The 13,646-nt window shown below is 35.5% G+C and overlaps 2 protein-coding genes across 5 annotated transcripts; one reads left to right on the forward strand and one right to left on the reverse strand.

The window, feature by feature from the left end:
* Positions 1-1,496: 1,496 nt before the first annotated feature.
* LOC17888522 (meiosis-specific protein ASY3) lies at positions 1,497-6,278 on the reverse strand. Of its 4 annotated transcripts, none has more exons than XM_023784831.1 (11): positions 6,098-6,278; positions 4,041-5,570; positions 3,792-3,939; positions 3,557-3,688; positions 3,418-3,481; positions 3,187-3,336; positions 3,055-3,113; positions 2,462-2,596; positions 2,279-2,370; positions 2,052-2,161; positions 1,497-1,593 (listed from the first exon to the last, which is right to left on the reverse strand). In XM_023784831.1, the coding sequence occupies exons 2-10, from the start codon at positions 5,562-5,564 to the stop codon at positions 2,090-2,092; spliced, it is 2,376 nt and encodes a 791-aa protein (XP_023640599.1). In that variant the 5' UTR covers positions 5,565-5,570; positions 6,098-6,278; the 3' UTR covers positions 1,497-1,593; positions 2,052-2,089. The 4 variants fall into 4 exon arrangements, with proteins under 4 accessions (XP_023640599.1, XP_023640598.1, XP_023640597.1 ...); XM_023784830.1 differs by lacking the exon at positions 1,497-1,593 and adding an exon at positions 1,732-1,968; XM_023784829.1 differs by lacking the exon at positions 1,497-1,593 and adding an exon at positions 1,732-1,971.
* Positions 6,279-11,010: 4,732 nt separating this feature from the next.
* Positions 11,011-12,205, forward strand: LOC17889618 (auxin-responsive protein IAA20). The gene is made up of 3 exons (XM_006295019.2): positions 11,011-11,411; positions 11,856-11,952; positions 12,074-12,205. Exons 1-3 carry the CDS (start codon positions 11,033-11,035, stop codon positions 12,126-12,128), a joined length of 531 nt encoding a protein of 176 aa, XP_006295081.1. The 5' UTR covers positions 11,011-11,032; the 3' UTR covers positions 12,129-12,205.
* The last annotated feature ends 1,441 nt before the right edge of the window (positions 12,206-13,646 follow it).

Below are 13,646 nucleotides of genomic sequence, written 5' to 3' on the forward strand. Positions count from 1 at the left end.
GGGGGGGGGGGGGGTTTATGAAGAGCTCGGTTTATATATGTATATATATACTCGGGGTTGTGTGAATGTTAATGTGTGTTTAGCTCTGATGGGAATTTAATGAAAGAAGAAGAAGAAGAAGAATAGTGTGTGGCGTTGTATGGGAGAAGCAAAGATAATGTATGGGCGATAGTGAAAGATCGCCACAGCAAGAGAGACAACCTTATTGTGACCGACTTCTCCTCTCTTGTCTTCTCCACCGCTCCCTTTGTTTCTTTCTTTTTACATTGTAATTATAAAGTCAAATCTACGAATAATAATATAACGATGCCTCTTTTGTCTTCTTTTTTTTCCATCTCCATCTAAAAATGAGAAAATAATATTTGTATTTTCGTTTAAGTTATAAGCATGGGCGTTTCTTTTAACGTTCGAATCCGTAAATGTACTGTTGGCCTCGATCATATTTTTATTTAATCCTAAGTTACACAAATATAATTAAATTCAGATATGTTTTTGTGAGTATCTTACTTTTGATCGAAAAGAAACAAAATACAATTAATTATAGATTTTTTTATGGCAGGTTATGAAATTCTTTATTCATGACATAAAAATATAATGGTGGACCAAAAAATCTCTCCGGATGATGCTCCAACAATAATGCAACTACTACTTCTTTTGTCGTCATGCAACTATTTTCTTTTTCTTCTTGTTCTAAAACATTTTGTTTTCTCCGAGAAGCGAGTAAATTTTAGGACCAAATTCCAAACTATGCAATGACAAAGTACGAAAAAAGAAAAGAAGCTTTCCAACGGAAATAAATCTCGAGAATTAGAAACACTTTTTTTTTTCTTTTTTCCTATTTTATGTTTGATAACATATCATATTGCATTTGCACCCACGGGTAACTAACTAAAATTGATATTCGCCTCGCTAAGAAAAACATCTAACGACTCAAATTATCACTGCTATACATAAAGATATTTCTGTTCACAATAAAAAGATGAAGAGTTATCGAATGGATCCAAAAAAATAGTAATTTCTATTTTTCCTTTTCGTGTCTATTTATATATATATATCAAATGAGTAAAGATAATATCTAAAAGGAATCCACGGTAAAAAAAGAATTACAAATTATAAAATGGTACTATTGTATGTAGGTATTTTAAAGAGTGGAGGGAGCGATGGTGGTACGACTTAAGACTAGCGATAAAGACGGCCACAACAACAAAAAAAAAGCCCACGTGATTAGGAACGAACCTTCATATATTTTGTACGCTATACAAAAAAAATGAAAATAAGAAGACAAATGTTATACTGGGATTTGGACTCATTCTCCTCTTCGTACAAATGACATGGGCCCTATCCTTTAACGCTGGCTTTCAAAATGGGTCCCATAACTGGCTTTATTGGGCCTTGTTCACGTGCACTTCACGTGATGCCTCGTGATTCATCAACCACCCCCCACCCCCCACCCCCCACCCCCACCCCCACTTTTTGTTATTTTGTCTCCTCCAGTCCTCCGCCCAAAGTCCCGTAATAACTGCTCTGCTACAGTGCTACTTCTACTGGTTTTTTTGTCGTCTTCTACATTCTTCTTTTTACCCAAATATCCTCCTAAACCGACAGTGTTACATTTACTTGTAGATGAAAATTTGGATTGGTTTTTGTTTCAGTTTATCTAGCAAACCTAATCTTACTTTAAAAAATTTGGTTTAACAAATCAAGGGACCTTCACTTGCTGGCAAAAATATATAAACGAATCAAACCTCCTTCATATTTCACACTTTTGCTGCTAGCTATCATAAAAAGGAATCTTACTTAATATATATATAAGGTTGTGTCTTTAGTTGGTTCACAAATTAAAATTATTAAACTTTTTCTTTACGGGATGCATGAGTCAATAAGCTATTTCAACCATCTTCTTTACTCGCCTCAACTCATGCATGACAATTGACACACCACTCACTACACCCAAAGGACGGTTCTGGTCTACTGGAAAAAAGGTAAATTCAAAACGACACCATCTCTCTTCAATCTTTTTTTTTTTTTTTAAGTGGAGAATAACGACTTACGTGTGATTGAGAGATTCTCTGAGGCTCTCAGCTCTGCCTCACCCTAACACATCATCTTTCAAACATTCTGCCACAATCATCTTCAGCTGCACCATCTTTCCTCTCGCAGACTGTGTCATCAACCACAATACACCATATTTTAAGTTTTATCCTTTCATATTATGATTTTTCTTTTTTTTTTAAACCTTTAGATTTTGATTCTTAGGCGCACAAGAAGAAACACTTGCCTTGTTGACAGATTTGATTCTTTTGGTCGCATTTTCCAGCTTTGTCTCGATGCCTCCTTCAAATTGTGCGATCAGTTTTTGGTGTGATGTTCCTGTGAGCGACAGATATATATATATGAAACTTCAAGTTAGTTTAGGAACCACTTGTCCTCCCCCTCCTGTTATATCAAAAAGTGAACATACTTTGCTTCTTTATGCTGCCTTTCAACTCTGAATGGTTTGCTTCAAGCCCTTCAATAGTAGTCTTGAAATCTTCAAGATGATGGCTGACATCATCCTTGAACTTTTCATGGATCATTCTCATTTTCTCTTGTTGCTCTGCAATACAATCAGATTGTCAGTGAAGGTGTGAACACAGTAAATCAGGATGGGGCTTCATTATTATTCTCAACAAGGGGACGTATGAAGAAACTTTAAATACTCTGATGTTCCACAACGAGACACAAGTCAAATTCCCAATTCTACTTATAAGAATTGAGCACACAGCTTTGTCTTGAGGAATTATGTAAGATGCAAGTTTCCTGTCAATATAAGAACCTAAACCAAGATTGCATTTGAAAAGTTTAGAACAGATACGTGAATCATGTGTGTCTATTCAAGCAAAAATGATGGTAGCAGAATGAAGCAAGATAGTGAGTACGTCAAGACTAAATGCAATCTAAATACCTTGTGCCAGTACTAAACTGCAAAGATAGTATATTTGAATTTTGAAGCTTTCTTAATGTACATGACTGTGAATTATATCACAATTATCAACATATGATACTTTGCTGTACCTTGTAATTTTGTCTCTGCATGCTTTCTCTTAGTTTTGGCTAGGTTACTTGTCTTTCCCCTGTACCATAATTAGCAAGATCATTGACTGAATATTAGTAAGGAGCAATGCAGCATCAATTCTAGAAACATACGCTTCTGTTATGATATGAGACTTGACATTCTCCAACTCTAGATGTATCTCCTCGGAGACTGATGCTATAATTTCTGAGGACTTCTTTTCAGCTGCAGATTTCAGTTTTTTCTCATAGTTTTGAAGAGCCAAAGCGAACAATGCAACAGCCCTGAGACATGGCAATTAATCAACTTAACACAAGAACAAAGGTTTAAGGTAGAAACTTAAAATAGTTATATTTACAAGAGACCTTCCCAAGCCATCATCTTCATCCATTTCTGGACAATGCTGAAAGGAATCAGTTTTATGGATCCCTGCTTAGTTACCAGGACAAAATAATGAGAGTAGAGCATAAAAAACCACAACAATGACATACAAATGAGCATTACCTTCGGATAAAGACGTGGGAGGACTTAACACGACACATCCAGTGCCCTTAAAGTTAGAGTTGCGTTTAGCTGAGCTAGAGCCTAACTTAGATTTCTCATTACTCCAATTAGCAGTTTCTCTTTCTTTGGGGCCTGAATCAGACGATCAATAAATAAGCAGTACATGGATTCTTTAAAAAAGAAAATCACATCCTCCAATCTCTATATGGTCCAGGAAAAGAATTAAGAAGCATACTGTTGTAATGGCCCAACACTGGTGAATCTTCTCCGGAACCATCTGAGTCTCCCTCGTCAGACGACCGATCTGACAGAACTAAATCTTCATTTTGCTCCGGAGAACTTTCTCTTCTGAAAGAAGAATCTCTTTTCTTCTCCAAGAAATCCTGGAAATAAATAATGAAACACAAAGGTCAAAGAGGATTATGTAAAGTCAACATGCATGTTCTTAAGTAAAGATAAAGCAGCTCGAGTTTATGAAGGTTACAGGTAATCTCCTTTCTATATCTGACGCTTGGCCTGTTGTCCCTTGAGAGGTTTTTTTAGTACCGAAGCTAAATATTGGTGTTTCAGTCTCATCTAAAGTGGGACTAATATTCCTTGGTTGCAAAGGAGATACTCCGGGAGAAAAACATGGGGAAGGACTTGAGATTGGTGCTTTATATCCAAATGTTGGACTCTGAAATTCGTTTTCTGGCTCAGCAGAGTTTTCCATGAAAACATTACTCGTCCTTTCCTGTATCTCACCATTTTTAGATAATCCCTGGAACATCTTTGCTGTGGCTGCTGTCTCAGCTTCTGGAGATGGATGAAAATCTTTTTCCTTTGTGCTAATATCTGGTTTATGTTTCCAGGCTTTGCTCTGTGGATGAAGCTCATGGGAACTTCCCTTTTTGTCTGAAAATGAAGATCTTTTGCCAGTTTCCGTGCTCTCGGAATGTGGTGGAGTATTGCTCTTGCTCGCCTCCTTCCGAATCCCATCAACTTCATCCTTTCTGCGAGAATGAGCCTTCCGGCATTGTACAACAGTGTTTTTTCTCCTACCCCTTTGTTTCTTAGGCATAACAGCGGAATTCATAGCAGCAGTGCCAGCTTTTCCACGGAAACCTTCGTCAAAAGAGAATATATTATTCACTTGTTCTGCGGTTTTACGACCAGTGTTGGCACCAGCTTTGGTTCTCTTCTGGACACCTTTGGCTCCTACTCTCTTCAACAAAGATCTAGTTACTGGCCTTCTGGCTGCATCTTCAGGGCTTTCAGAATCAGTTTCTATAGAATCTGAATTGTGTATAGGCTTAATAAGAGGATCATCATATGAGCCCTTGTCTTGACTCAGCTTTAAGTTTGCCTTCACCACTTCTGGAGTCTCAGAATTCACATCTTTATTATTTGCTGGTGAAGCTTTTCCCAATATTTCCCACAGTTTTGATCTCAAAGCATCAGTACTTCCAATTTTCTCCTTCCCTGGCTGTTCCATCTCCTCTCTCTGTGATGCAACCTTTTGCTGCAAGACTGCAGATGGAGGTTCTTCCATCCCTTCTGGACTCATATCCAGCACTTTATTGTTCCTGCCGCCATTTAGCTCACCATGACTGTGCTGAGGACTCGAGATGGGAAAGTCTTGAAATGACTCACGAGCTGGTGCCTGATGTACTCCATCAAGTTCCTTGTTTACTCCCTTGCTACCAGAAAAACTAGATGTTTGCTTACAAAGAACGTTCTCCAGAGTCCCTAATTTCCGATTAGAAGACCTCCAAGGTGAGGTCACATGTCCTGTGACCTGAGCTGAACTCCTTTGCCTGGCAGATAAATCACCTTTATCTTTCTTGTTCGACTGTAAATCAGTTGCTGCGGCTGATTTCAACTTTTCTACTCTTGCAATAACATCTCCATCAGCCTTATCTGGCCCAGGATTTCTCTTGGGTTGTGAATCAGCCATAACTCCTATAGAAATCTTTCTAGACTGACTTGACGGGTGATAGTTACTGCCGAAGCTTCTATAGTCGCTCATCTTTTCCTGAAAATTATCCCCAAAAGGTTAACAATACTAGTGGGTAAAGAATAACAAGTAACAACGAACACCTAGTCAGTCATATGTAGATCAGGCCAGAGAGAGTAAAACGACAACACTGCTAGACAAAACACTACAGCGTAGGCTAAATTGAGCTATAATGGAGGAGAATACAAAGGAATGTCAAATTTACAACCCAGTGAAATAACACTCCAATTCAAAGCTCTGGAAATTGAATACCCAAAACAAGACGATGCTAGATCAGATGGTAGATGCCGAATTCAAACCCAAAATAGCGGATAAAACGAACTTAAGACGCTTGAAAAGGGATGTATTAAACCCTAATCATGGCGGATCACAAATTCTAGACCAACGCTTAACGATTTTGCAAGATCACACTATAAACGCAGGTATCGGAACTGGAAAACGAGACGATAACACCAGATAAACGAAAGGGGACTTAGATCGCAGCGATTGTTCACTGAATCTGAAAGCTGAATCGAAAACAAAATCAGAGAAAATCGAGTCGATACCTAAGAATTACCAAATCAAAGCTCGCGGGTTGAAGTGAGAAAGCCCAAACTACTGATTCCGGTGTAGAATAATGGAGCGCCGAGAGAAAGAAAGTGATTGGAAAATTTACTGAGATTTGATTTGAGAAAACTGAGAGAGATGAGCAGATATTCCGAAATTTCTGGCGAGTGAGAGAGGCGAGGGAAACTGAATATTTTTGGTTTCGCAAACACTGTAGCTAATTTGAGTGTATCTGCGACGCCGAAGTATTGGACGATTTTACCCCTGTGCTTTCTCAGAACTACATTACGTTGTGCCCGTCAGATTGAGGTGATTACAGGTGTCGTGATCTGCCTATGATTCTCACAATTTTGGCGCTCTAATTCGCCTCGTAAAAAATTTCAATCGTTTACAAACGAAGACGATTATTGCACGTGTCCAACTCTGTTAAACTTGACGGTCATGCACGGTGAGTTTAATAACCATTAAAAAGAGCCGTCAAATAATCCGGTGATATTAACGAGAGTTTTTTCGATGGATTTTGAAATATAAACAAACTTTATGTGGTGCACAGAAAAAACCAAAAAAAAAAACAAAGTTTGTTATTCAAATTTTTTTTATTTTGTCAAAACTAGCTCATGTATTATTCAATTTTTTGACATCATTACAAATTTTAAAAATAACAATATAATAGTTCAAATCCATGGATAAAACATGTTATTCAAAATTCATATATATACTTTTATGTCAATATCAAAAAAAAATAAAAAATTGAACTCTCACATAAATTTATACATAGAAGGTTGAATAAACCCTCCTAACATAGTACTCTATTTAACATTCTATGGTTAATTAGTTTATAAAAAAACTTGTAATATAATAGGTAATGTAATATTGATATGACATTACCGATTAATATAAGATCTCTCTATCAATTTCTTAACTAGTAAAGTAACTATGCTTCCGTAAGTCCATTAAATTAGTTTTTTGCTTATGTGTTGTAAGTGCCACTGTAATTTTGTCTATGTTTAAATGATTACCAACGGCTATCATATAAGCGAACACACAACTATGGAGGAATACATTTGTTTGTACAACTATAGATTTGAATTATATGATACATGTGGAAAGGAATTGATATGTGGTCTGTGGACATGTGGTTTATTCCTCCTCGGTTGTGTGATCTTCTAGACACCAACGTTGGCTCTAAAACCATTTAGAAAATAATCATTAACCCAAATATCTTAAAACTAATTTAGACATGCTGAGAAATTATGGTAGTACAACAACAAAACTCTCTACTAATTCAATAGATAACAAATATAAAAATATTTAATTATTATCACAAGTTGTACATTAGTTGAGCTTAGATTTAAAAAAAAAACAAACTAACATGATTAACTGAAAAAAATGGAAAAGAAAATAAAAACACTCGATTAAAAAGTGTCATAATGTGGAGAACGAGATTACGTCATATAGAATCCACAGAGACAAATTAAAATGTCACACAGTCCAGTGTGTTTGCTTTGTAAGAAACTAAAAATCCTTTTCAAGATTTGGTAAATCTATATACTAATACGATTCATGAATTGCGTGCGTAATCTAAAATCATATTATCGAGTATATATTTTAATTAGACGAAATATTATTATATAGTATCTATAAAAAGACACGCACGTAACATCTCGACTCAATACACTTGCACGCACGCATGCACCACGTATATATATCTTTACTTTATATATCTTCGTTTATAATAGTATTAAGTATTAAACCTTCACCACTGATAAACATATATAGTCATATAGAAGTCAGAAGACCTCCACTTGATTGCTCTCGCTCGTGAACTACGTAATCTAATACTCTTCTCTTTCAAAATTTACACATAGTTTGTAACTTTAGCTCCTTTCACTTATGGACGAATGAATTGTTTGCTAAGCCGTGTGTCGTATATATACGAATTAATTCGAGTCTGACGACTCAGCTAAGTAATCACGTCGATCAGTAAACTTTTTTGTAGTTAAAAGCATATATATATAGGAAACGACCATGCATGCAAAATATTCGATCTACATCAAAATTGAATATAACAACAAATTAAATTACATCGCTAGTAGGCTAAGAATTTAAATTCAGTAGTCATTCCGTTCATTACAGATATTACTTCTGAACTATAAATATTATAAATTCTTAAGATTTATATATCATATCAACCAAATAAAAAGGTTGATGACAAAAAAAAAAAAATCAACCAAATAAAAACAGAGCAAATGTACGTGTCATCTTGCAAAATATATTCTAAAAGTAACACATGCAAGATTTAAATTTGATGTATATGTTAATTAAATTATATGTGGAGTATATTATAAGTTAGTCATATACGTACGTACCTATAATAATGATGAATACAAACATATACTCCAATCAACAAGAAATGAAAGAATCCGATTATTTCATGTAATTTCAAAGCAAAGAGGGGAAGAAACAAAAGGCTATGATTAGTCCAACAAGAGGGGCTACAACAACAACAACAAAAAAAGCCACGAGACATGCAAATGCAATCACGCATCTTAAAAAGCAAAGCCCAAGTTTTGACTGACAAGCAACCACGACGCAGTAAAGCGGAGTTCTCAAAATTAGCGCATAGATAAAGTACTTGAACAATGTGTGAGAGTGTGTGTATGTTTCCAATAAAATGCTATTCTAAATACAGTAGTACTACTACGACTAGTATATAAATATAAATGCCACATTTATAATACTCTATATAGTATATATTTTGTTGGTGGAAATACAAAATAGAATGATATGAGTAGGCTCTTTTAAAAAATTGCAAAGAAAGATAGGGAAGATGTGAAGGAAAATAATAAAGGGGACAGAGAGGAGGCGGAGGCAGTAAGAAAAAAAATAAGAAAGTGAGGAAATTGTAATTTGTAGTGTTGTTAGGGAACATCTCTCCTTTATCCTTTTTTCTTCTTGATTCATTCTTTTTTGTTTCTTCAATTGGTTCCAACTAAGTCCACTTTTCTCCTAATCGAAAATATATCGAAACACGAATAAATTAAATTGAGGGGGGGACCAAGCCGGTTTCAGCTGAAGTGCGTCTATGTCTCTAATTTGCTTCCATGGTTCAAGCCAAACCAATTTTTGAATAAACCAAACTAACGCCATGATTGCGAGTTGCATGTTGTTGTGTTCTACGTAATATGACATTATATATAATTGCCAAAGATTCTTTTGATTCATCACATTGAATTTTCAATGGGATTAGTTTTACACTATATATAAGGCACGTATCCATTAAAATAAAGTTTTGATTCATAAGATTGAATAATATTCCTTCGTCAATGGAATTAGGTTTTACCATAAGGCACGCATCCATTGTACAATGTACATGGTTTGTGTTTGAGGGAGGCCACGTGGAAACAAAAGAAGAGCCACGTGGGGAATGACAACAAGTGTAGTCGTTGGTCGTTGTGTCGTGAGTGTGTGTGTTTCCTTTTTCTCGTGCTTGCAAATATGAGAATTGTGACGTCTCCTTCAGTTCCATAGACAAAGGAACTCTCATTAGGTCCTCTCTTTAAGGTGAACCCATTCATTACTTTTACTCATGCCCCCCTCCTCCTCCTCTCTTCCTTCACCTTTTTTTTTTCCTTCACCTTTTAATTATATATATATATAAATCTATTTATTTGGTTATTATTACGTCTAAGAGCTTCTCTTCTCGCTAATATGTTTATTACGTATGATATACATCATTATAGAGGCATGTTTTGGCCGGTTTGGAACTAACCGTTTAGAACGATATATTATGGCAGAGCTGGTTTAATTAGTAGAACTTTTTTTTTTGGTAAACTAATTAGTAGAACTTTGTTTAGGAAGTGTTCGTGTCTGTTTAATCGTTGTATGTATGATGAATGTAATTTATAAATAAGAAATGGAATACAATCAAATTTTATCTTCTTTTGTATCAATTGAATTTGAACAAATTAAGATTTACTTATTGGGTTTTGATTATTATCATAATCATTAATTATCTGGTGGTGGAACTAAACCCGCACTGTTTCATGTTAAATAATGACGTGGAGTCGAATCAGCGTAGGCTCAAACGTTTGTCATGCTTTGCATATAATGGGTCCTAGCTCGTATTAAGTTTCGTCATAATTTTTTTTTGAACTAATAAACTTAAGAGAGAAGTGTTTACCCGATGATTAAGCAAGCATTTACCTTAACACTTTTATAAAAAGAAAAAAATTAAGTGAATTTAAGTGTATCGAGGTTATATAAAAACGCGTAAATAATTTTGAAAATGGGGGTTGTAAAAGTAGTTCCACAAACGCCTCTATCCGCGTCACGATAGTCTCTTATGCATTGAACATGCCCATCGAACATGTCTTTGTTCATGCTATTGCCCAAACAAATCTTAAGTAAAATGAGCCAAACGAATCACCTTGTTTCATTTATGAATCACTTCTTAAAATTCAGAACCTACCTCTTTATTAATACTGCGTTTAGCTATAATCGAAGATAGCATTAAAGTTGAAATGCAAAAGAAGTAAAACCAAAACATTAATTAGAGAGAAAAACCCGAACCCACAAAATCATAACCAACACTTTGATCGAATAACCATTTGACACGTGTATCTGTCTGCTGCACTAACAACATCTTTTTAGCGGACGCTGTCTCATCATTCCATTCCACCGTCGCTGTTTAATTTTAGCGTATGAATTTCGAACCAAATACGAAGACAATAATAATCCATATATAAAAATCAATCTAAAAATTAAATTAAATAAAAAAATAATAATATTCCTAGCTAGTTTTTATCTTCTATATAAACACACACGTACAAACCAAGCATGGCGGCTCATTACTTATTTGTCTCAACCTAAAGTTTTTAATTAAAAGAAAGAAAAGGAGAGAGAGAGAGAGAGAGAGAGAGAGATAGAGAGATATGGGAAGAGGGAGAAGTTCGTCGTCTTCGTCGATAGAGAGTAGCAGCAAAAGCAACCCATTCGGTGGTTCGTCAAGTACTCGGAACCTAAGCACGGATCTGAGGCTCGGACTCAGCTTCGGTACCGGTACATCCTCAGGGACGCAATATTTCAACGGTGGCTATGGGTATTCCGTTGCAGCTCCGGCGGCAGAGGAGGCGGTATATGCGGCGGCTGTTGAGGAGGAAGAAGAGAACGAGTGTAACAGTGTAGGGAGCTTCTACGTAAAGGTGAACATGGAGGGAGTTCCCATTGGAAGAAAGATCGATCTCATCTCTCTTAATGGCTACCACGACTTGATCAGAACCCTAGATTTCATGTTCAACGCCTCCATTCTCTGTAAGTTTCACCAAAAATAAAAAGTTTCTATATATATGCAATGCATAAACCGTAACCATAGATAATACGAGTCTATACATCAGTCTTATGTCGATAAAAAAACATGTTGGCCTATCAGATCGGTTTATATGTCTTAGTTAATTTATTAGCAAATTTCTAACGAGTTTATTTCTTTTAAGTCTTTTTTTTTTCTACCAAGTTTCTAAAAGATAACACAAACAAAATACTTCCGCCCATTACTCTTCTTTTGTTTGAAAGCTTAATATCGCCCATCACTATTTCATAGGTTTTTTTTTTTTTTAAGCTTGTTTGTCAAAGTTATTATTATCTCATAGGTGGGAAGTTAGCGTTTATGTATTGTGTAAGGTATAATGGGTGAATAGTAAATATGATTTAAAAAAAAAAAAAAAAAACTGATGGAGAAAATAAAATTGAAATATATAGGGGCAGAAGCTGAAGAGGTGTGCAACGAGAAGAGTCATGTTCTAACGTACGCGGATAAGGAAGGTGACTGGATGATGGTTGGGGATGTTCCTTGGGAGTAAGCACTCTTATTAGTCCCTTTGTTTAGTTTAAAGTCTCTTAGATTATTTCCTTAATTAGATTGTTTTGATATATCATCCTTAATATACTTTTTTCTATGGGTTCTGTCTTTGATATAGGATGTTCTTGTCGACTGTGAGAAGACTGAAGATTTCGAGAGCTTACCACTACTGATACACTAAAAGTCTGCGTGCGTACGTACTTGTGTTTAAATCCAAGTAATTTGCCAAGAAACAAGTTTTTGTCTGTTGTAAATCAATGTGGTCGAATATTTATTATATTATTTTCGTATTTTTCTTTTGTGATAGTACATAAATTTGGAACTCAATCACTCTGATTATTATTCTCCTGATCTCCTCGGTTCATGTTGCGGAAAAAAAAGAAAATATATATCCGAGAAACAATCATGTGCTCCGGTGGATTTAGACCAATTAGATATTCAAATCATTGGTCATTGCATTTATATAATAAGTTGAATGTTTTTCATAAATGAGAACATGTTCAGGGGAAACAACAAATTCTCATCTGACATTTCCTATTTTGAGAAAGAAGATACTGGTCTTGTGGGAGTATATCATTTTATCAAGCCAAGGCTATAACATTACCTTCTAATTGTAAAATACCGATTCTAAATTATGATTAGATTTAGCAAACCGGTAATTGAGCCTAAAATACCACGATTATGTTAAGTGAACCAAACAAACCGAATCCATACATACAATCTTCTTCTTCATAGCGAAAATTTCTAATCTTATAGAGTTTTTGTTGTATCAACAAAGTAGAATCTTTAAATTAAAAAAATTTGAATGCCAACAAGTGTTCTTAAGATATTTCTTGTAAGATTAATAGATACATGTGTTAAGATTTATAGCCGTTGATTTTCATTCTTTAAAAGATCACAAAAACTCCAAAAAGTACCATTCGTGTTTACAAAAACTAAAATAAAGGAACACGTTCGTAGACTTAAACTTCGCTCAAAATCGCAAATACATATTTACAATGCTATGCTATATGAAACTAATATTTCTCACATTTGACAAAATTTCCTATAATCTCTTTCTAATAAATACCAAATAACTATGTTGAGTTATCATAACCATAAGGTTGGACCAGCCATACAGATCCTAATTTCTCATTATGCTTGCTACTGGTAAGATATAGCAAGTGCGGCTCCTGCAATGATTCCTGCACAGGTGCATGCAGTAGCTAGAACCACTGCAATAATGGGTTTGATTTTGAGGCAGCCATTTCCACGGGAGTGTCTCCTGGAGATCAGTTTGCAGGACTCATCAGCTTCTTTGTAAAGTGAACAATTGGCCCCTCCTTCAATTGTACAAAAACATCGCATCGCAGGTCAGGTCAGAGATGGAAATACAACCGTGCAAAGGGTGAAATTGGTTATAGCTTAGAAGAGTAAAGGGATGATGAGGTACCTTTAGCCTGAAGCTATTTATAGCTCGATTGACAGTGAGAGTATCACCTAGTGATGATGATAATTTAGAGTAATGATCCTTCCATTCTTCTACAAGCTTTCTAAGAAGAGCAACACTAGCTTCTAGATGCTCCTTATAGAGAATATCCCAGTCCTTAAAGCAAACGACGTTTTCTGTCAAAGACCGGATAGCGATTGCTGCAGCTTCCGTGGCTAGACCAGGATTTCCTGTAAAAACAGTAGCACATAAGAACTCCATT

The sequence above is a fragment of the Capsella rubella genome, unplaced genomic scaffold (genome assembly GCF_000375325.1).
Source record: "Capsella rubella cultivar Monte Gargano unplaced genomic scaffold, Caprub1_0 scaffold_4, whole genome shotgun sequence".
Lineage (NCBI taxonomy): Eukaryota > Viridiplantae > Streptophyta > Magnoliopsida > Brassicales > Brassicaceae > Capsella > Capsella rubella.

Excerpts from the sequence above, each read along its gene's own strand:
- LOC17888522 (XM_023784831.1), bottom strand. The coding sequence starts at position 5,564 with ATGAGCGACTATAGAAGCTTCGGCAGTAACTATCACCCGTCAAGTCAG. Across the intron at positions 3,482-3,556 it reads TCCCACGTCTTTATCCGAAG|GGATCCATAAAACTGATTCC; the intron begins GTAATGCTCATT and ends GTAACTAAGCAG. Across the intron at positions 2,371-2,461 it reads AGGCAGCATAAAGAAGCAAA|GAACATCACACCAAAAACTG; the intron begins GTATGTTCACTT and ends TGTCGCTCACAG.
- LOC17889618 (XM_006295019.2), top strand. The coding sequence starts at position 11,033 with ATGGGAAGAGGGAGAAGTTCGTCGTCTTCGTCGATAGAGAGTAGCAGC. Across the intron at positions 11,412-11,855 it reads GTTCAACGCCTCCATTCTCT|GGGCAGAAGCTGAAGAGGTG; the intron begins GTAAGTTTCACC and ends TGAAATATATAG. Across the intron at positions 11,953-12,073 it reads GTTGGGGATGTTCCTTGGGA|GATGTTCTTGTCGACTGTGA; the intron begins GTAAGCACTCTT and ends TCTTTGATATAG.